We start from the raw sequence: 24,366 nt of genomic DNA, 5'->3' as shown, positions 1-24,366 counted from the left end.
CCCCTTACATGAAAAATTGATTGTTGACTGTCCATTAGGAGAGGAGAGACAGGAGAGGCTGTGACTGAAGGCCCTCACGATGCAGGAAAAACTTAGGCTGGGTTAGAAAACAGACACTGTCAGGAAACAGCCACAGTGATTTTGGTCTGGTTGTGATTTTGTGCTGGTTGTCTTCACTTCCTTTCTCAGTTTGGGAAAGGCACAGGGTGACATGGGGGTCATGGTGCTTCAGGCATTCTGTCTGTCTCATGGGAGAAAGCAGTGGTCCCTGGGTGGGGTATGTGGACAAATCTCTCCTACTGCACTGAAAAAATAGGAACCTAATTGTCTTTTGGAGAAATCAAAAAGGCACTTAAGTGAAGTGTTGAGATGGAAATACCACAATTAGATGTCCCGGACAAGATTGATAGATGATTGATTGTTTGGTGCATCTCTCTCTTGTTCCCTACATGTGGGATTCACCTGACATACTGTAATAGCTATCCATGAAGACATTTTCCTGAAGGTTTATGGAGCTTTGCACTACATTAACTGGGGTGCAGTGTTTCCACTATATTTTAATAGAAGATTCTCACTGCTTCAGCATTGCAATCAAGTGCATAAAATGACCCAATTTCTCATCAATAATCGGGATGTTATTGTTACTGTGTGCAGCACTGCTCTCACAAAGTGGTTAGTCTCTCCCAATATTAACTAGGCTAAACACTGTCTATTGCAGCAGCATCCTTCATACAAGTGCATCACATAACCGATGTGTACTATAGCTCTGGCAATGACAGCACTGCAGCCCATCATGCAGGCCTAGCTGTTGGCTACGTCAACACTACAACTTGTTAAGCGATTGGGTAATAAGGCAAAAGTGCCAGTGAAGTAGGGGCATTGAATCACGGCAGCCTATATGCTCCACAGACCGAATACTCACGAAATCAATCAGGAAAACAGACACTCTACCACCGTGCCATATTATGTCTGCAGGTGAACAGTAACACTGTCATTATTGTATGTGGATCTCAGGACCTGCTATTAGAATAATGAGTATATTTTGTAGCTCAAATGAAACTGCACGATTAATAACAGGAATGTTTCAAGTCAGGTCAACATCCTGAATTTCAAGTCCTCAAGTCACAGTGTTTTAATAAATAGTAAAGCAATTGTTCAAATATATAACTTCAGTTTCTCTGACCAATAACACTACATACTTACTGTAAACTCAGAATCAAGATAAAGAGACTGCCTGTTTTTGTTTTTTTATGTCTGTATTGCCACACAGACGTAACCTAACACAGTCACACTGTGTATGCAGAAAACTTGTGTGCTGGGGCTAACAATGAAAATCTAAGGTGAGAGAATGTTGGTCATATTAAATTGTGTACGAGTGCACTGCTTTCACTTCATTCATTGCGCATACATTAGGGCGGATCACACATGCACACTTGGGGAGTTGGGGGAGAGATCACAGCCCACATTCAGACATGGGAAAACACACTAAACTGCAACTTGTTACAAAATATGTTTTCTACAGTAGGGGGCAGTCTATAGCTTAGTCTAATTAACTGAGTCGCTTTGGATAAAAGCGTGAGCAAACTAACTGTAATGTAAATGTATTTTGCAACAGTGATAAGACATTGGCTATGTAGGGTAATAAGTGTTACATGCATTAAGCAATTAATAATGAATGGGCACACCAAAACTAGCTTTGAAATACGTTATGTCAATTAACTGCTTTGGCCCTACAAAAGCAATACTCGTATATTTTAGACGGGGCCTACCTTGGCTGGGTCTCGTAGCGCACTCTCCACTGAATCCTTGTCTAGTCCACTCCTAACTCTGCCATATGTGATTGTGCCAATTTGTAGTAGCGTAGCACAACAGCACACGCTATGTTTTCTGATAGCAAGGAACAAAAACTCAACAAATGAAAACACACGCCTCCAATAAAAATGCATTGGTAAAATCGATAATTAATTTCTGCAATACAGATACACTAATGTTCGTAGGCTATAGCTTCTTGACATCCGTAATTTGGATTGAGGACCAAAGCAGTAGTAGTTTCGTAGTGTCTTTCGTCGTGCAATTGATTGGTCTCACAAAAGCGGAAATTAGGCTACTATTTAGCTGAACAGCTAATCGTCGGTTTGTGTGAACGGGATGTATATTAGAAATGTATTTCTCATTAGATCATTTCAATTTCATGACGCGATTGTCGATCATATGGTGGATAGACCTATTACAACCATTTTCGCAATTAGTTGCCAATGATCTTCGTGCCAGCTGCATATGCTTGGTTTTCTTTCGATTCCGCTCCGCGCGAGTTTGGTGAGAAAAAGGTAGACGACCCACATCGAAAGAGTAGATGTGTTAGTCCTACACTTTCCATTGACTTATAAGGTTATATGGTTAAATAAAGGATATATTTATTTCTTGGACTACACCAAAATGTTGGTGAACATAATAGGATAGAAAAACTGGAACTAGAAAATTGTATTCTGCATTTATGATGCTTATTTCATCTCCACTAAGCCACTCAACTTCTAAGAGATGAGGTCTTGGAGACACTGACTCTGGGGTACAGTTATTTGTCATGCAATCTGGCAGGAATTGAACGGGGCTGATGGATGCCGGCAGAGCTGTAGTGTACAAACAGATATGGAATGGCACAAGGCTAAATAAACATGAAGAGAACCCCCCACAATGGAATTCTTAAAGCATGAGCCAAGATTCTGAGCCTGCAACTCTTGACACACTCTCACCCAGATAGAGAGAAGATGCTAGTAGTTTAACCACAACTGCACCAGAGAGAGTTACATTACATTTGAGTCCATTGCATGCACACACACGCGCACACACACACACACATACACCCACACATATTCATTGAGGTGGGATTTCAGCACATGAACACAAAAATACTTCAAGATTATGAACTAAAAACACAGAAACACACACAATTATACAGAACTGTTGATTCAATCCCCAGTGTAGCCACAATAAGATCCGCACAGTTGTTGGACCCATGAGGAAGGCCCTTAACCCCACATTTGGATAAACGTGTCAGCTAAATAACATTTAATGTCATGTAAAGAAAACCAGTGTGCTGGGGGACATCTTCTTATTTAAAACAATGCATACAACATGAAGGCAAAAAATGAAAACAACACACACTGAATCCAACCTACAAAATTCTTTCCTCCCTTCATCTGCATTCCCTTTTCATAATTTGCATTATTTCTACTTTTATGTTTGCTTGTTTTCCTTATCACTCAATCAAGAATTCTCCCTTAGAGTCCTGAGAAACATTGCTCCCCCTTCCCCCAACCTTTTTCTCATTACTCTGTCTCCTCCAGTCCTCTGGATTTACATTAGATTACATTACATTACATGTCGTTTGACTAACACTTCTTTATCCAAAGAAACTTACAGTTGATTAGACTAAGCAGGAGACAATCTCCCCTGGCGCAATGCAGGGTTAAGGGCCTTGCTTAAGGATTTTATTGTGGCTACTGGGGATCGAACCACCGACCTTGCGGGTCCCAGTCACGTACCTTAGCCACTACGCTACAGGCCACCCTGATGATGAGGTTTGAGGTTCAGTAGATACTACAGATGGGACAGTAGTGTGACTTATGAAGCCATACACGTGACACTGAAAAAATGGTAAACCCAAATTACATTACATTACATTACATTACAAGGCATTTAGCAGACGCTCTTATCCAGAGCAACGTTCAACGAAGTGCAGATCAAACACAAGTACATGTGCGTAGAGGACCTGAGAGGACAGTACAGTTCTGAGTCCTAGTGTGACCATACAGATTCAATCGGAACCCTTGAAGAATACATCAACCTTCAAACAAGCATACCACAGTTGGCAGCTAGAATACCCCGAGTACAACAATGCAATTGCTAATACAAAAAACAAAAACAACAATACCTATACAACTATATAAGTGCCATTACAGTCAATGGCAAATGACGCAAAAAGAAAAGGAAAAGAATGTAAAAAATGCTGTCTCCCTTCACCTCATGTATTTCATCATGCAGTATCATGGTGATGCCAACATCAGGACATATAGGCCGACAAAATCAGGAGCCCATACATATGAACATATAAGTATGCGCATCAGGTATGTTTGTGTATTTGTGATGCTGGAGCTATGCAGTAATCCAATTTAGTCCTGGGGAACTGAGCAATATGACACAGTAGATCATTAAAGAAGACATTTATTAATGTGTCCAAAGGGACAGTATGCATCTGGAAATGTATGACAAAAAGGTCACAAAGCTGGAAGATACCAGCTTTGAGTTTCAGCCCAGAAAACAGGCAGGGGTTTCTTTATAATGTAAACACACACACACATGCGCGTACATACGACTACACACACACATTGAAAAACGAACTGAGTGCACCTATCTGTATCTCTACTGTGCTGTTTTAGTGTGAGAGAAGCAGTGGAGCAGTATGCATTCGTTTTTTAAGCTTTTCATTTTTTGCATTGAAAACCAATGCTTCCATCTAGTGGTGAGTAAATATGTTGCATCACAGTGTCAAGCATGTTTTTCCCCCCACCCACCTAACAAAAAGGCAAACTTTTGATACTTTCATCAACATTCAGCCATATCTTTCACTACAACATACACCACATCAGTTGAGGGGGATGGGTAAATATTGAGGTATCAGAATGTCAAGTCATTGTGGATCCAAACTTTACCCTGGTGTAAATTCCAGCTTGGTTCCAGCCTGGTTTTAGCTGGTTAAAGGTCATCATGCTGGCAACAATACGATGTCCAGCTGGTGGGCAATAGACAGCAGACCAGCACAATGGTATCCAGCGGGAGCAGACACTGGTTCCAGCTAGATTCCAGCTGTCCCAACGGGGATCTGTGGCACAGCCCTGAACTGGATTGAGTCCTACCTCTATGGTCACTCCTTCCTGGTTGCCTGGGCTGGTACAGTATCGACACCTCATCCCCTTGCCACAGGTGTTCTCCAGGGCTCAGTCGTCTGTCTCCTTCTTTTCTCCCTTCACACTAAATCCCTTGGCCCTGTTATTACTGCTCATGGTTTGTCTTACCACTGCTTTGCTGATGACACCCAACTCTTTTTCTCCTTCTCACCATCTGATACACAGGTTTCAGCCCACATCTCTGCTTGCCTGAGTAACATCCAAAGCTGGATGGACAACCATACTCCGGTGAAACAAACGCCCTGTGCAAGGAACCTTGGAGTAGTGATGGACAACAGACTGTCCCTCTCTGAGAACATTATGGCGGTGACCCGGTCATGCAGATTCTTCTTATACAACATCCAGAGTATCCATCCCTTACTCAATCCAGCTTGTGGTCCAAGCTATGGTACTGTCCTTCCTGGACTACTGCAAATCTCTCTTGGCTGGCCTTCCGGCATTTTCCATCAGACTTCTCCAACTTATCCAGAATGCAGCAGCTTGTCTGGTCTTCAACCTTCCCAGACACTCCCACGTCACCCCCCTGCTCACTTGCCTCCACTGGCTGCCTGTTATGGCTCGAATCAAATTCAAAACATTGGTGCCAGCTTTCCTGGCAGTTAAGGGGTCAGCCTGAGCTTTCATCCCAAAGATCATCAGACCCTGCATGCCTATGGCTTTCAGTCATGAAGGTATCAAATGAGCCTCAAACCATCATGCTGCTGCCAGATATGCAGTAGATACTACAAGAATTGTTTCTCCTGATTATTTTTTCCATCCTGTTCAACAGGAATAATTTTCAGGAGAAACAATTCTTGCAGTATCCAACAAATATATTGTTAAAGAAAATAGTTTTATTGATATAATGCATTGAATCTACAAGGCCCAATCTTATCTTAGTTTTATTTGTTATTCTTAACACTTGAAAATAAACTTCCCTTGAGGGTCTTTCGGTGCACTTGTCCCTGGTTATGGGTATGCACTTTGTTGTAGGTCGCTCTGGATAAGAGCATCTGCCAAATGTCTATAATGTAATAATGTAATGCAATATGCATGCGTGCACTCACAAATACACACAGGCTATAAGTGGTCCCAATCTGTTAGGACTGACTGGCTGTGCATTAGATGTGAGCTGCATAGCAGGGGTGCAAAGGTAAACTCCACTGTTCTAGCATCACAGAGTGTAGCACATCTGCTGGAGCGCCAAACCCTTGGAGATTACCAGCTCAATATACAGCTCAAAAAGTCAACAAGGGATTCCACTGCCCCCTGGTATTTCTGAAAAGCACTTGTGGGTTTTGTTTCATCCACACTATGCCAGAGACAAGCTGTGTTGCACAAACCTTAGGGCATGTAGTCATTGTAATACTGCCACTAAAGCCAACAAATTGCATTAATCCAATACCTACATGAACAGGCTACATTGATATAAAAGACGCTAACCTCCACCCCCCTCAGGATGCATGTATGCAAGCAGGCACTCACGCGTCATGCTTGTGCACGTACAAACACACACACACACACACACACACACACACACACACACACAAACTTTTGGCCCCTCAGAATTATTATTTTCTTCCTTTTTCTTAATTAAAATTTAGGAATGAGAAAATAACAATATATTTATACATATCCAAGCTTCCCTTTATTTTTGTGATTGCAAACAATGTCAGACAAAGAGAGTTCATCATCACATTTCTTCGAGGTTGTTTCCATTGAACCTGATATCTGCCGATTAATGACATGGTAAGGTGCAGAGGAAGACAACGAAATAGATAGTAAACATTTTCATACTGTAGATGATAGTATGCTGGCCTAATACACTTTAATCTTTTGTCCCTTTCACCAAATTACAGACCCAATGTTAGCTTTTCAGACTTTGATTAACTGAGTCCTTGTCTATGACAAAACACATTTTAAGAATTTAGGAAATCCTTGTGCAAAGCTATGTGTGACCGGAACCGAACAAACAAATTCCGCCAGATTTATCAAACACGCGTAGACACAGCTTTTTTTTTCACAGCTTAACAAGTAATTGTACATCAAAGGCGTGTGTTCGCAAAGTCTTCAAATACAGCAGAAAATGGAATGTAAAGAGAGGTCACCCATAGCAAAAAGCCTAATGCAGTGCTCATGTCATATCAGAATGAAATGATTTGGCGCAGCTTAGCTGGTTTTGAATATTCCAGAAACAATGTAGTCACTGGCTGTGCCTTCTATAAGTCCTGTGCCGTTGTTGTGAATGAACCAGCATGGCACACGTTCCCCGTTCTTCACATCCCAACGGAAGTCCCGCTGCCAGCCCCTGTACCACAGAGCCACACAATGCATGTGAATAACAGAGATTCCAAAATGTAGTATTGCAGTCTGGTTGTGTGTGTGTGTGTGTGTGTGTGCGTATGTGTGTGTGTGTGTGTGTGTGTGTGTGTGTGCACGCACCTGAATCAGGGATGTTTGTGTAATTTTTTGTTACCTGGTAACAGAGAGTCGGGATCCCTTCAATGTCATTGTGGCATCTGGTTTGTCTGGGGAATCTCCGTGATGAAGCTCACTAATCTCAAAATGCACACCATTGTAAAACTGGCCTGTATGTGGGAGAAAAAGGTTCAGAGACTTATTATTACACACAGACTTATTATGTGTTACTAAAATAACATTGAAAATCAGTTCACAGTGAGCTACAGATGTACAGGCAGGATTCAATGACTCCCCAAGCTAGCCCAGCCCCTGGTCTTACCCAGTAGGCCATGAACAGCGGGGGAGAAGAGGTGGCTGTCCAGGGTGTAGAAACCCAGGTAATCCCTATGGTAGGGATGCTTCTCCCACACCTTGTGCAAGATAATGATGAACTTCACCGAGTCCTTCAGGGCGACAGTCAGACTTTGGTCCTTTGTCACCTGCAGGTCAATGCTGCAAGACAGAGCATTGTAGTTCATGTGATTCACATGATGGTGTAACATACAGAGACTTCCCTTTCAAGAGGATAGTAGGCATAGAAGGTATGACTACCAGGAGGATCAGATGGACTGACATGGATTTGATAGGAACAGAACCTGAATGATCTGTAATTGTGGACTTGACACAGCAATAGTCAAATTTTACATTTTTTACATTTACATTTTAGTTATTTGGCAGGCGCTTTTGATCCAAAGCGACTTACATGCCATGTCACATTATTAAACATTTTTTATGGGTGCTGGATGCTGTTTAAATAACAATATTGTGCAGAAGTGATCATTTTGTGGACTCATTATTCATACGTCCTCCTTTTTGTTTTTAACGTTGTTAGAAGTGCCCAGTATGGCATTTGTTTAGTGTTTTATATGTTGTCCTTTCAAAATTAAATGAACTACTCTAAAATGCATCAATGACAAAAGGTTTTTTGGGTAGACTGATGACTGGTTTGGCATGGGTCAGACTACATCTTCCTAAGACTGGGTTGAGCCCATTAGTTTTCCAGTTTGTATTGTAGAAGCGTCCTTGCCTGGATCTAGGTTTTGTTTTACTTACATACTCCACACAAACAAATCCTTTGTTAGACCTTAATCTTTTGGCACCCACATTATTGCACTTATCTTTGGGGTCTAAGGGAAGGCTCAAATAACTGTCCACCAGAGCCACTTGAAGGACATGGTGTTGGACCAAAGTCTGTGCTTGCCTGGGAAGACTGGTGAAGAACTTTTACTCATTGCTCACCTGGGCCACTTGAGGGATTCAGTTGTGGACCAGGAGAGTGAAGTCTGTGTCCCGCTCTGTAACACTGTGATACTCTGGGTGGTCACCTCCAGCTGGAACCCAAGCTTCTTGTGAAGGATCCCAAACCGGCCAAAGTAAGTATTAATTCTGCTCCCAGGGTCTACCTTCTTGTCCCCAATAGTCTGCGCATTGACCACAATTCCTGCAGGGGGTTCAGGGGTCACAGGGCACACATCAGGACTGCATCTCTCAATTCTACCCCGCAGCGATGCGTATGTTTAACCCACCATCAACATGGCAGCGCAACCGATGTTTAACTAAACTCACCATAGCAGGTTTTCAGATTTACTGAATAAGCCAAGTTATTCAGAATTACAATCATTGTGAGTACACAAAGTCAGATGGAATGGAATTTTTTGTAGTGAATTTGTAACTTCATGGCCTACATTCTGCAAAACCGCACTGTCCACACCACATGCATTCTATACAGGAATGACGCAAATTGCATCTCCGCACACACTCATTTCATATACAGTACTGTCTTAGGCACTCTAGACTTTATTATATATATGTTTATTTTTTGGTGTGTGTTCGTATAAAAGAACACATTTGAGATTTACAAATATTCATTTTCCAAAATATTTAATTTAACAGAGACATTTTGTATTTAATTTTAAAAAGTAACGTATTACTGTAAGCAATTGACTACTTTTTATATAAAAACTCGATCAAGGCTGTCTGAGATCAGAAGCAAGAAGCCAACCAAAGTCTGCAGAAGAACTGGCAAGTTCTCCAACATGCTTGGAACAACCTCCCTGCTGATAGTCTTATAGAACTGAAGGATAGTGTTGGCTATCTCAGAGAAGTGATGCAATTTTAAAGCCGAAGGGTGGTAACAAAAATATTGATTTGATTCAGTTTTTAGCTATTCTGCCAAATTACTAAAATGTAATGTAAAATGTATCGTACGTTTATGTAGGACCTTTCATTGAATTTTTTTGAAAGAATGTTTTCTGTACAGAATGTTATACAGGTGCCCAAGACTTTTGCACAGTACTGTACTACTGGTTGTACCCCTGATCTCACCTGGCAATGGGTCTCTAACCAGATTGAAGATGGTTCCAGGCGCATCGTCAATGTTGAAACACAGAGAATCATTCTGTTCTGGCACACTGATGATGAAGTGGGGGTCACCGTCCACTGGTAATTAATATCAGAAAAGTTCAGGAGTTGCAGCTCCAAAACAGCTCATTCTAATGTAGACAGGTTGCTCACTTCAAGCAAGCTGTCTGGTAAGCTCAGTTGTTGTATGGTATTTGTATTTGCCATGGATGGCTAAACTGGTCAGATTACATAATTCATACTATTGTATTTCACCAAATACACAATAGCGAAATATTTGATCATGTAGCATGTGTAACCTTAAATTAATATTTAAAGGAAATCCCAATTGTGGACATACCGCTTGTAACAGGGTTGTAATGATTTGATGGGCTTGTGTACCTGGTCTGGCCTGAAATCAGAAATGCATTTTTGTCGTTATCACCTTGTGGAACAGGTGGGGATAAGTGTCACAGCATGTATTCCATAGTATGTCCAACTTCATGTGTCCAACATGCTAATGCTTGCTAGCCTTTTCAAAAAACAGGTCCAAACATTCATTCATACCACAGGTGATTAAATCCCTGAATGGTAAGGTCTAACCCAAATATTTTATATACATTTTTTTATATTTATATTTTATTCACTTAGTTTAACTCTGTCTAGCGGGTCCAGCCAGAGCACTACTCTTATTTTGTTATACATGTCATAACTACCAGCAGCTGCTATAGTGCACCGTGTTTTTTAAAATTTTAATTAATTTTGGACTTCAGATCTGATCTGTTGATGTTATATGTCTGTCTCTATATGCTGTGCCTGTTTTTATGTAACGCCGCCAACAATGATTTTCTATCAAAAACCAATTTCCCCACAGGCACAATAAAGTACCTACTACTAATCCTGAATATTTGGCAACTGACAACAGAAATTTCCATGAATTTAGACTTCCTCTAAGACTACTTATCTAATCATGGAATACACAGTATATTTACCAACTGCTAACATTTGTCTGAATTTGACTGTGATTTCAGAGAACTCCCTAATGTTTCCCAAATCTGGTTTTAAAGAGCAATGGACAAAAGTATAAGAATCAAAAAAAGTCAGGTGGATAAATAGGGGGTGTTTTGTTGCTGACCAATACTCACCAAGAGCTGAACGTGATCGCTCACCTATAAACCAACATCAAAAACAAAATGTCAACAAAACATGCTTTTATCAATGCTTGGGATCGCCAGTGAGAGATTAGACTGTTTAGATATGAAGATCATGAACAGTTAACCAACAGCAGCCTGAATTGGTTGTAATTGTGACCCTATAAATTTCTAATGCCTCTCAGTGATTTTGCTTATGAAAGCAGATTACACTGTAGCTCAACAGTCTGTGAGCATTGCACGCTGCTGTAGCTGTTCTGCCTGCCCTCCCAACTCCAAATCCTACCCTCAGTCAGTTTGTCAGCGATGAGTGTGTCCGGTGGGGCCTCGTCACTCTGGGGTTTTGTGGCCACCATGGAGGTGAGCGGAGTGACAAAATTGTACTTCAGGGACATTTCCAGAGCCCGGGCGGTGGCATTCGCCCTCTCGTGTTCTGGGCCACTGTCCCTGTGGAGACACACATCCAGAGAGGGCAGAATGAAGAATCCCTCCATATGACAGAGACATTTCTAATCTGTGAGTTGGTGCCTTTATTTAGACAAGGGTGGAAAGTCACAGACTTGAAATATGAATTCAAATGTGATACAGTGGATGTGTACAATTCTGGGGATCCGGGTGGCACTCCTGCCTTAGGGCATAAGTAACATGTACTGTTACTACAGCGATTCATACTGACTTCTTGCTCAGCAACTGTTGGATCGTTAGGTATGCCCAAAGACGCTCTGTGAAGTCTCCAAAGATGTACTTGTCATCAGGGAACACCACACTCCAGTCCAGGGTGTCGGCTTGACCCTTGTAAGAGATATCTTCTTTCAACTGGGGAGACAGTGTAGTGGGTAAAATCATTGTAATGTCTGGGCATTGTGCATTATCATGGGGTAGTAAATATAGTGGTGTAGAAGGGTAATTTATTTGAGGGTGGTGTTGAATATGATGTAAGATAATGTATAGTGGTGGAAAGCACTGTAGAACAATAAGAAAATTCACAAAATATATACTTTATTTTCCTCCATACGTGGAATGTCCTGTTTAATTTCTTGGCTGCTGTAAAATACTAAGATTTGGGAATTCACACAAGCATGTGTTCTCCATGCTCTTGTCCTTCTCAACGGTGGATGTTGGTGACCATCTGTGCGTGTGTCAGGCCTGTCTTGTATTGTTTTTACTTTATTCCTTTTTTCATGTCATTCAGTAACATAGGTGGGCATGAACCATTCCCATACATGTGAAAACACATAAAACAGTGAAAATGTATCTCACCCCCCGTGCTGACACCTCCACCAGGAAGTTCTTCAGTTCACTGTCAGCCAGACGGCCAGCTACAACAATCTCAGAACCATTGAAGAGCTGCTTGAAGTGATATTTGGTCAGCAAGTCAACAGCATTCTCTGGATAATGCATGTTTACCTCAGAGAGCAAAGTGCTGGCTACCTCAGAGTAGAAACCCTAAAACAGATAACTGTGTGAGAGCAATGCATCTATGAGCTCACAATCATGCACACACACGTATGCATTCATGCACAGACAAAACATATACAGTATAGTCCTGAACACAGTAAAATGATCTGTGTCCATTTAACTCTCATAAAAAATAACACAAAGTTCTTGCAGTATAATTAACTACATAGTAGTACTTTTAAATTAGAGCCCAGTAGGTATACAACAGTATTACAGCAAGGGTACTGTATAATAAAATACATATAACAATGTAGGGGTTAATAAGGGGTCAGCACATGCAGTTGTAAGGCAGCATCAGAATCCTCGTAGATCCTTCTGGCCAATCCATAGTTCTGCGTTGCCATCACATTCAAAAAATCATAATCAACATCATCGCCAAATCCAAGGCAGAAAAGAGTTATGCAGTAATGAATTGCATTCCGTGCATTCTCCTGGATTTTGTCAAGCCTTGTCTCCCCTGCACACAGGCACAAGCAAACACACACTTAAAAACCATTCCCAATAATTCCATATTTGTATATATACTATTCTTTCATGTGAGTCACATGCTGTCATTGTTTAGTAATGGCTAGTAACAGTATTTTCATGTGTGATTTGGTTGTGTTGTCTGACTTGTTTCCAAAAAAATATGAGAACATCAGTGTTAATACACTTGAACATACCGGCACTAGGCTGCCCATCTGTCAGCAAGATAACCATGGACATACTCCTCTCAGGCAGCTTGTTGTTAGCCTTGTCTTCTTTCAACATTTTAACTGCATCCAGCACAGCATCATTGATGTTGGTATCTAAGGGAAGATGGAGGAGGCACATCATATGACTTGCAGAGAGACACACAGCCTAAAGCAAAAGACATAAAGACTCCTCTGAAAAATGTTCAATTACAGCATCTACTTTTATTTTTTATTGCCCGGTTATATGGGGGAGACTTCGGAGGTGTAAACTGTACCCAGAGTGTCAAAAAGTCTGTGACCATTCCAAAAGCACCTTTATATCCATTACCTTAATAGAGGTGCCCTTTGAAAGAATTGGCATGGACCTCATCTGACCATTAGAGCAGAGCACAAAAGGATATCGCTTTGTGTTAGTCCTAGTAGACTATGCCACCTGATATCCGATATCCCCCCGCAATATATCTGTAATATTCCCGTGTGGGAATCCCAAAAGAGATTCTCTCAGATCCAGGCACCTCTTTCATGACATGGACACTGACAGAGCTATACAAATTGTTGGACGTCAGGTTTATTCAAACAGACGAGCTGGTGAAGAGGTTCAATAAGCTTTTTTTAAGAAGACAATCCTTTTTTTTGTTTTCATCCCTCTTCTCTGTCTTCTGCCTGTTAGACTTGATTGGCATGAAATCTGTAAATGTGCTGCTGTAAACAACTACGGGGTTGTGCACTCAAAATCCCGTGGTCACGCAATATTTGCCTGATAAAATATAACACCCGGTCTAATTTACCATAGGCGGCTGGTCCAATGATTTTACTTTAATGCTAATGCAGGTCTCTGTACACTTCGATATAGTCTCATGTGATGGTAAACTTGCATTTTATATGCCAATGCATTTTATATGGCGTGGGACAATCATGATGGTGAGATTAACGTGTCCATTTTTCGCTGAAAGCAGGGAATTTTCTCTTTCAATATCCGACCCGATGATAAATAGCCTAATGATGATGTATTGCTTTATTTATTTTTATGTAGATACCGCATAGTTCACAGCGAAGTTAGGTTTGCCGATAGTTTAAATTCGCGTGTCAACGAATAAACACGGATGAACAAACGCCATAGAATAAGCCATAATTGAACTCACAGCTACAGATGTAAAACACACAGAAATTATTTGACAACTGTAGTACTGTAGCATTCAATTCCATGCGGTGTTCGCATTCTTAACCCTGAAATGGGCGCAGATCGCTTGCTTGTACGACTGTAGCTTGTGGATTTCAATGTAAACAGCGTATTGTAATATTTGGTGCAATGATGTATTGCTTTATTTTTATGGAGATACATAGTGGAAAGCTACGTTCAGTTTGCCATACTTCGAATTCGCGTGTCAACGAATAAACACGGATCTTCTGTGAATCTTAGGAAACGACATAACTTACAATTAGCCATAAGTCAACCAACAGCCACAGAAATTATTTGATAACTCTAATACTGTAGCATTCAATTCTCTGTGGTGTTTGCATGTTAAACCCCCTGAAATGGCCAGATTGCTTGTTCAAACTACGGAAGCTAGTCGATTGCTAGTTTAGAACCGCAATAATAAACATGCATTTATTTTAAACTGAGCTTACAATTCAACCTTCAGAAAAAAAAAATCGGTTATCGGTTATCAATTATCAATTTTTGGTAACCGGTTACAAATCAGTTTCGGTTAAACGGTTAACCTTTCACACCCCTAGCTTTGGCCCTCTCCCCTTGTAAAAGAGGCTTTAATCTCAATGGGACTTTCCAGTCAAATAAAGGTTTAATAATTGACAGTGAAACCAAAATGTCAATTGCTGATCACAAAAAATTGTAGAATAGAGCCAAATCAAGACAAAAATATGTCTTTGTCCCAAACATTATTGGAGAGCACAGTATATACTTATAAAAATGATATTGCTAAAGGATTGATTCCCACTCACTTCCACGGACATCAATTCTCCTGACATATTCCTTTGCCTCTTCAACATTCTCTTTCGTGGCCTTGATCAGGGATGGTTTCATTCTTTCAGTAAAGGTGGCAAATAGGACTATACCAAAGTAGTCCTCTTCACTGAGATCATTCAGGATAGTCAGCAAGGCCTCACGGGTCTGAGGGAGTGAAGGCATCATTACTGAGGGACCCTCTAACACTTAACATGCAAGTCTAAGACTGAGGGAAAGGTTGTAAATGTTTACAGTGGTACAAAAGCATCTTGTATGCTTCAATGGCATTAAGACCGCCTCCCCCCCACACACACACCATAGTGAAGGGAAAACAACATCCATGTTCTGCAATGGCCATCTCAGTCTCCTGACTCAAATCCAATCAAATACCTGTGATCTGACCTGAAGAGGGGATATCAATGATTCTGAAAAGTTTTGCAAGGAGGAATGGTCAAAAACCCCTCCAAATGTGTTCTCTAAATGTATCACAAATTATAGGAAAATACTGATGGCAGTCATCTTTGCCAGGGGTGTTTAAACCAGAGCTGTATAAAACCAGGGGTGAGAATAATTTTGGCACCTATGATTTGCAGAAAGAAATAATCATTTAATAGTAATTGTATATACTATTTAAAAAAAATTACACTCAGTGAGCACTTTATTAGGTATTTATTAGACTTATTATTTAGACTTCTACTGCTGTAGCCTATCCACTTATGATGCATTGTGTGTTCATAGATGCTCTTCTGCATACCACTGTTGAATACATTTTTAATAAACATTTTTCCACATCAACTCAATATTAGCATTGCTACCCTGGTTGCCTGTTTCTCTTTGAACCAATTTTAAAGTTGTATTAATCACATAGAAGGCAGCAAACTTTTAGCTCCCCATTGTCCTCCAAGGACCCTCAGCTCTGCCAGCCTGGGACTTTTGGCTGTTCGTTTGCCAGTTCTAGAGTAATTGACATTAAAATGAAGAAAACCCTTGGCTCTGGAACAGCCTTCCATACAATATTAGGTATGTGATATTAAGTTTTAGTAACCTAAAAGCCTTTTTAAACAAACCTAGCTTCTGTAATGACTGATCGCCATGTGCTGTGCATGTAATGATGCATTTATTATCACCTATGCGAAGAAACCCAATAAAACACTTCCATAACATAAATCAGTGTGTCATCTTCTCCACGTGCAAACTGACTCACCTGTCGCATTTTGTTCCCGCTCATTGAAATACTGAGGTCTATCACAAAAACGACGTTCTTTGGCAAATGGGGCAAATCCGTGGGGGCAAAAAAATGCACAAAGTACCCATTTACTATCTGGGGGAGGAACAAAGAAGGATTCAAGGGTTACTATTTGTCTGTCAAAACAAACCCACTCACAATACCAATGGAAAATATATTCATAGCATTTTGCCTACTCAAAATTAATATCACTGAAGATGTAGATATTTGGGGATTACAATTCTCCATGCTTCGTGTTCAGTTGTTTACCATAATTTCTCATCTATAGGAATGAATTTGACCTATGTTGAGGACACCAGATTTAGCAAAACCTATTTAAAATAAAACAAAAAACATATTTCATTGCCAGGTCAATCTAAAAAAGAAAAAACTAATAACAGTATATTTCACTGCCTATTTTTTACATAATTTGGAATCTCTATTATGAAGCACGAGTCACTGACCTGAACATCACCAATGCCTTTCTCTCGATTCACATCATACTTGACAATGAAGTCCCCATCAATCAGGGTCCCATCACAGCCAGGGCATGCCCTCTGCTGATCCAGTGTTGGTGAGAAGGTGATATGGGCCTTGGTTGGGGGAGTGGGGGTGAGGGAAAGAGTAGATTTGAATATCCCTATGATTCATTCATAAATAAATGTAACAGTGAATGCGCCAATCAAATAAGACTACTGACCAATAATCCAAGCGACTCATTTATAAAAAGTGCATATGTTTCATGGATTTGACACGAAATAGACTTGACTGTACATGAAAACTGATCTGAAAATGTTCTTATATGCATGCCAACTCCAGAGGATGTGTACAAACTTTTCTTTGTAGCCATGCAGTACTGCAGGTTCAACACATTTTTTCAGACCTTGCCAATCCCCTTTCATGTGGTGATGTGTAGGCTATTAGACCACATGTGTCAGTGCACCTTTTGTGATAAACACCGAGATGTAATGCTGTGGGCCATTAAGTGGGGTAGAGCCATACGTGCAGGTTTGGAGGTGAGGCAGGGAGACATTTGACCGACAATATTTTCATTGGAATTGGACGCTAGACTACCAATTATTATTGTGGTTATTGTTAACCCCCTTCAGTTTCTACATAATTTGTTCTCCTTTTTCACTATGACAATTACCTTCATGTCAGTGACAGTTTTTTCCACAAGAGGGAGCAAGTCATTGCTGATGAAAGTACCAGAGGCATCCAGAAAAGCAATTCCTTGAGGCTCATAAATGTCTACTATAATCTGTTGATAAAAGACAGAAACATAGTACTCGCATACTCCTGTCAAGGTACAACAAAATAGACAATGGCATATTGCACAGCTGAAGTGCACGTTTTCAAATATATGACTATGTCTTTTGCATGGTCTCACCAACCTCAAAGTTCTGGATCAGCTGTTTGGGTTTGACTCTTGTCATGAGCTCATATTTGCCGTGACTGCGCTGAAGTAGCTCTTGATGGGTCAGCGTGAAGATGACTTCACTATTGGCTGCAATGTTCACAGACACAGAGAATTTCTCCATCTTTCTGCCAGATGCCCTTGAAACACACAAACATGGCATGTATAAAATTCTGTGCAAAATCCCTGGGCGGTAGATGCATGCAGCTATTTTTCTCCACAATTTGCCACAAACACATATCCTTTGCCATTGATGACTGCCTGAAGTTTGCGACCCATCAGCGTCACCAGACACTGGATATCTTCCCTGGTGATGCACTGTCACGCCTGTACTTTAGCCATCATCAGTTTCAATTTGTTTTGTCTTCAGCAAGTGACATGCATGTTCAATTGGATTCAGGCGAGGTGATTGACAGCCAGTCACCTTTTTCAAAACCTCCTTGGTTATTTTACAGTAGCAGTGTGTTTAATACTTGTTGCATCTGTCTCATCGAAGGACATAACGATTGTTTGAATATTGTGGAGGTTGAAATGCATGGACCCCAATAAACGCAGTGCTCTATGGGGGGTGGGGGGATTATTTGACCAGTTTTAAAACTTTGGCAGGATTGTAACCCCCCTTTCCCATGAATTACACCCTTACATCGATCCATAAGACCTTGTGCCAGGACCTTGTGCTAGTTTTTAAAGTACTTTTTAGCCAACTATGAGCTGGTTATTCTGTTCTTGAGGATTACCAGTGGATTGCATCTTTTCATGAATGCTCTGTGGTTCTGCTGATGTTGTCTTCTCTTTATGGCAGTCTGACACATCTACTGTATGCCTACACCCTGGAGAGTGTTCTTGATTTGCTCAAATAAAAATCCCCAGTCTTAGCATTTTCTGTTTCCTGCTTTGTTTTCGTGTCTCTTGTCCTTGTTTGCTTTCCGCAGTTTTTTCATTCATGCATTCATTCATTCATTTCACCTGTGTCTCATTACCCATTTCCCTGCACTCACATCTGTTTGTTATTTCAGTTAATTTGTCTGTGTATTTATACCCGTCTGTTTGCCTAGTTTCTTTGCCAGATTGTAATGTGTTTTGACCGGTCTTTCCAGCAGTTCTCTGCCTGCATGTTCTGTGTTCTGACCTCCTTTGTGTACCCAAACTTTTTGGATTACCCTTCTGTTCTGTGTTTGATTACCTGCCACTGGACTTTTCTTGGACTTTGATGCTTGGATTATGTTTGGTACCTCTGCCTGTTTGGAATGGTTACTTGACTATCCTTGCTGAAACTGTTTGCATTCTTCAGTTCGGGCACCTGATTTTCCAGGCACCTTTTCGTAAAACTGACTCGACATACTGTAGCTTAGAAAAAACAATGTACAATGCTCAATTTTGGTGATATTGTCATCGATTTTGAAAGGGGATTTGTCCTGTATTGTGGCTGTGGCTCCAAGCACACAGGTTACAGCCACAATAATGTGTATCTGCTGAAAAACATCTCAGAAAATCATTTCAGTGATAAAAAAAAGTCCACTTCCACTGTGTTTGAGCTTGTGCAGCTTTGTTTTAGCAATAGGTAAAGTAAATATTACTCTTGGAAATCAAACCCCAAAGGGTTACCTTTCAGAAGCTACCAGGATTATGCCTGTAGTCCAAAGAGTCACATTTAGAAGACATGTTTTTACAGAGACATTTTAAGACATTTTATGGCTTTAACCATGAGGGAATCATTTACAACCAGCAATTAATAGCAGTGCACATTGCAAAGTGATGTTAACCCTGCAAATACTGTGCACTGCTAAAAATATAATTATAATAAACTTCATTTGTCCACTCGTTTCATACATAAATGCAACGTACAGTACAGGTAAAAATGATATAATTTGTGAGAGGGTTTCACATAATCACTAACAAATATATAGCACTCCCAAATGTCCTGTGTGGTTAACCACTCGATTTTATTTATAAGAAGACTTAATTTGGTTTCTGGATAATGCTACCACACGGAAATGTTTAATTATATTTTGAATATTATTTTTATTTCCCCATGCATGGGAAGCCACAAAAATGCATGTCATTTAATTTTTCAGTGCACTGCCATTATCAGAAAGCAAGTAGGCCAAGTCTTTTTACAAATGTAATTCATTTTCAAATACTTGCCATTTTTTAATGAATTTGAACAGATTATAAAGTAAGTGTGTTATCTTACTTGACCAATCCAGCAGTTTGTCCTCTAGAGACTGCAGCCTGATATTCCTTTTTGGCCTTCGTTTTCTCTTTCACCTCACTCAGATACAGCTTTCCATCAACCTCCCTGAAACACACACACAGTGAGAGAGAGAAAACACCATCCAACTGCCCTTAGCTGGAATTTTCAGCAGGGGAGAGTTCAATGGAGATTTCCTGCTATATTTCTAATTATTATTAATTATCTATGAGTCTAATTTCACATACTGCTTGATCCCTTCCATTATTTGAATTATAAAGCCATATACTGTACATACTGTATTTTATGGTTTACACAGAGTCACTGACATGCTGAAGTTTGTGATGAAGGCAGTTTTGGGAAGCTCCACATTAAAGAATACTTCTTTGGATGAGTTGGCTCTGTTGATAGCAGTGGAACTCATGACAGTGTGGGCAAAGTGAGATGCCACCTTAGAGACCACTTTCACACTGCGTACCACCACCTTGCCCTGCTTACAAAGAGGGAGAATCATTCAACAGTACAATCAATTATCATTTTTGTTTTTGATTATGGAGTCATTTTGCAGTCTCTTTCACTTTCAAACCTCTTGATGCAGTGCATCTTAGTGCATTGCTTTTTTATCACTGTCTCAGGCGGTTAGAACAGTTGTCTGGCGGAGAGTTGCCGGTTCGATCCCGCCCTGGGTGTGTTGAAGTGTCCTTGAGCAAGATACCTAACCCCGACATGCTCCTGATGACCTGGTTGGTGCCTTGCATGGCAGCCAATCGCCGTTGGAGTGCAAGTGTGTATTATTATTAATCGTGTTTTATATGGAAAAGTATAGCTCTTTAATGAAGATAAGGGAACTGCAATCAATTTTGTTGAAAAGGCTCTACTTAACAAACTTTCCCACTATCCCTCATTGTTGATTACATATACAGTCCCCTCCAAAAGTATTGGAACAGCAAGGTCAATTCCTTTGTTTTTGCAATACACTGAAGACAATTGAGTTTGAGGTCAAAAGATGTACATGAGATTAGAATGTCAGCTTTTATTTCCTGGTATTTTTCCCAAGATTTGTTAAACAACTTAGAACATATCACCTTTTGTATCAGACCATCATTTTTTTAGGTGAGAAAAAGTATTGGAACATGTGACTGACAGGTGTTTCTTGTTGCCCAAAGATGTCCTGTTAGATTGATTGTTTAAGCAATAAATAGTTATGAATGTCTAGTCTTGGTTTTAGCCTTGGGTTTTGCCTGTGAACACTGCATTTGTATTGTATTGGCTGTTCCAATACTTTTGGAGGGCAATGTAAATTTATTAACTATGCTATCAGGTATCTCTTTTTTACCTTAGATACACCACATGTAAACACTGAGCTGAAATAGGATTTCAGTACTCTTGCAAAAAAAGGAATTGGAATCACCTGATGTATCACTTGATTTATAATTGATTTTCTAAATGGTGTACAAGTCTAATTGCTTCATTTGTATGCTATTTTACTGCTGAATGTTATTGTGTGACTGAAAGCCTAATAGTTGATTTATTTGTTCGCACAATTCAACGAGACTACCTGCAACATAAAGGATAAATAAACAGATACAGTTGGAGCCATGAATAGATTTTAAAAAATAAAATAAAAAAAAACTTAATAGTTCTTACCTCTTCACTGTCAGGGCTTCGCTTCTGCAGAAAAACAATGAACAAAAATGCACAAAACAAATAATATCAATACAAGCACATTATATCAAGACATAGACACATACGATTTGTGAATAACATCTGTTGCAATGGCGCCAGAATGGGTGGTGCTACTGGCGCACCACCTGGGGAATATATATGTATATATATATATATATATGTATATATATTGCAATGATCATTTGTGAATTTGAAGAGCTTATTGTGAGTTTTTCTCCGGCTGTTGAATACAAAGCAGTCCAAAAACATGAACGTAAATTACGAAAACGACGTATCACAGTCAGCACCAGTAAGATTTTGGTTGTTCCGGCGCCTATGTGCCTATGTTGTTTGGATTGTATGAGATATGTTTTCCAGACACTATGCCACATAGGCATCAGTAATAAGGTGTTGAAGTCAGGGCGGAGGGGAGGTATAGAGGAGAGTACCTTCAGCTGCCTGGTCTCAACCTGAGCATCCTGGAAGAAAGGGTTGAGCATTGTTTCATTTACAAATGATTTACATTTGCAGCCCCAAGGCCAAGCTCGATACAGTGGCTTCAGAAAGTATTCACACTTTATTATTTATTGAAAGGTGATCCGTCTCATAACAGGCTGAATACTTTCTGAAGCCACGGTAAATACTGTCACATGTGAGCCCCAGCAGGAAGATTAAAGATAGCTCATATAATTAAAGAAAAAAGCCAGAGACACCACTTTACCTGTTGCAATGTGATATTACAGTACAGCACAATTCCTAATGTACAACAAATGATAATGCCTAAACGATTATGCTTTAATAACTTATAGATTATTGCAGGAAATGGTGCTGTATGAAAGTAAGGAATGGGAACCACTTCGTAATCAAGAGTAAAACAAGCAAACAGTGCAACTGGAAACCTGCAAACAGGCATGCTTATGGTGTATAAAAAACATATCACGTTACACATGACACTATGGACGCAGTTTAGTCAATACCTATTAGCCCCAAGGTAAGACTATTTACAGTACATAAATAGAATGACAGGAAAGACAAAGGACAGAAATTCACCTGAGACAGGGTGTCCTGGGAGATGATGAGTGCCCCATGGGTAATGGTGGCGATAAACGCGTAGAGCAGCACAGTCCTCAGCCCCAACATGATGAAGTTTGAGAACAGCACTGACCAACCCCAGCAGAACTCTGCGTTAAACCTTATGTGGCGAGTGGGTGGGGTGTGTGGGAGGAATCAATAGGCCAATGAGCTGAAGACAGGAGCAATGACCAGCAGACGTGACCTCAAGCCTGACATAATTGCAAGGCAAGAAAAAGAATCTTAATGTACACAGAACATGTCAAAAGTGGATGGGCTACATCAGCAGAAGACCAGTAAGTAAAAAAATAAGTCCAATGCACTCACTGAGCACTTTATTAGGAACATTTTTTTACTTGATTACACCTACTTATTCATGCGACTATCTAATCAGCCAATTGTGTGGCAGCAGTGCAATGCATACAATCATGCAGATGACTTTGACCATGCAATGATTGTTGGTGGATGACAGGGTGGATTGAATATCTCTGAAACTCCTGATCTCCTGAAATTATAGTTTATATCTCCTGAATAAATATAAACTAGAAGATAATGTTACCTTTTACCTTTTGCTCCGTGGTGAAATCTGTCCTTTGTAAATAATTGAGATAGATAACACTTTTTTTCTTGCAAGGGCTTTTAAGCAATGTGGCGAGCCGCTGGTTGAGAGAGAGAGAGAGAGTAAAATTGGTGCAAAACCAGGATTTTATTTGTTTTACACATGCCTTCAGGGCACTATCCAGCTATTCAGCCCAGCCAGGTACTTTTCTTGTCAGACAAATCAAAATCAAAAAGGAAAAATCCAAAAACTCAAAAAGTCATCAGCCAAAAAATTAGGGGCGCGGGAATTCGGTTCGTCCTTCCTCCGTACTTGGGATTAGTGCGATTCCTGCGGCGTTCCGGCCGCCTAGTCGTCCGCCTGGGAGGCTCCGTTCTGGGTGCATAGAGGGAGAGATTAGCGGGGTTAGGGGGGTGGTGGTTTCCTCACGTGAGTCCTCGCGGTTGGAGGTTTCGTTCGCGGAGATTCGTTTGTGCCACTGGCTCTCTCATGGTACGTCCAGGCTCTTTCCGCTTCTCTTGCGGCTGGTTTAGCTTGGGGTTCAGTAGTTAGGGTTTTACTCCCTCGGGCTCCGGGTAACCCTCCTCCGTCATGAGCCCCGCTTGGTGTTTGTTCTCTCCTTTTAAATGCTGCCACTCCCTTCCGCGAACTCGGCGCAGCTGTGCCTGTTTAATTAGAGGAGGTTAGTAGTTTCCCCTCACATTCCGCACGCGTCTCGCCTCGGGCCCGCTGTCCTTGGTGCTGATACTCCTCCCAGCCTCTCTCCAAGGTGCCGCTCTTAGACATGTCAGGGGAAAATATTCAAAGTTAATTATTTTCCCAAGCGCTTGGCGCCGGCGCACTGGCTGTTCGACCCCAGTGGTGTACCGATCGCAGGTCGGGCCACCACAGCAAATAAACCCAAAAAGACTAAAACAGTCCCATTAATAAACACAGCCAAATGTTTAACTGTGTGGTAAAATATACAACTTGAAAACATTACAAAGGTTATTTGAATAAAATATTTGCCATAGGCGGCACGAATGGTGGAGTGGGTAGCACTGCCGCCTCACAGCAAGGAGGTCCTGGGTTCGAATCCCCGTCGGCCGGGGCCTCTCTGTGTGGAGTTTGCATGTTCTCCCCGTGTCTGTGTGGGTTTCCTCCGGGTACTCCGGTTTCCTCCGACAGTCCAAAGACATGCAGGTTAGGCTGATTGGAGAGTCTAAATTGCCCGTAGGTATGAGTGTGTGAGTGAATGGTGTGTGTG

The 24,366-nt window shown here is 40.8% G+C and overlaps 1 protein-coding gene across 1 annotated transcript; it reads right to left on the bottom strand.

Moving 5' to 3' along the window:
- Positions 1 to 6,568: 6,568 nt before the first annotated feature.
- LOC133110358 (inter-alpha-trypsin inhibitor heavy chain H3-like) lies at positions 6,569 to 22,670 on the bottom strand. The gene is made up of 22 exons (XM_061220391.1): positions 22,541 to 22,670; positions 21,940 to 21,969; positions 21,473 to 21,496; positions 20,155 to 20,315; positions 19,829 to 19,933; positions 17,612 to 17,774; positions 17,368 to 17,478; positions 16,682 to 16,810; positions 16,197 to 16,313; positions 14,989 to 15,157; positions 13,015 to 13,140; positions 12,628 to 12,809; positions 12,155 to 12,340; positions 11,571 to 11,710; positions 11,181 to 11,341; positions 10,889 to 10,912; positions 10,105 to 10,155; positions 9,729 to 9,842; positions 8,643 to 8,844; positions 7,684 to 7,856; positions 7,420 to 7,531; positions 6,569 to 7,251 (listed from the first exon to the last, which is right to left on the bottom strand). The coding sequence occupies exons 1-22, from the start codon at positions 22,628 to 22,630 to the stop codon at positions 7,113 to 7,115; spliced, it is 2,709 nt and encodes a 902-aa protein (XP_061076375.1). The 5' UTR covers positions 22,631 to 22,670; the 3' UTR covers positions 6,569 to 7,112.
- Between the last annotated feature and the right edge of the window lie 1,696 nt (positions 22,671 to 24,366).

This window comes from Conger conger, chromosome 14, assembly GCF_963514075.1.
Source record: "Conger conger chromosome 14, fConCon1.1, whole genome shotgun sequence".
Taxonomy (NCBI): domain Eukaryota; kingdom Metazoa; phylum Chordata; class Actinopteri; order Anguilliformes; family Congridae; genus Conger; species Conger conger.
The sequence above is the reverse complement of the archived record's forward strand: the minus strand, read 5'-3'. Positions and strand labels throughout refer to the sequence as shown.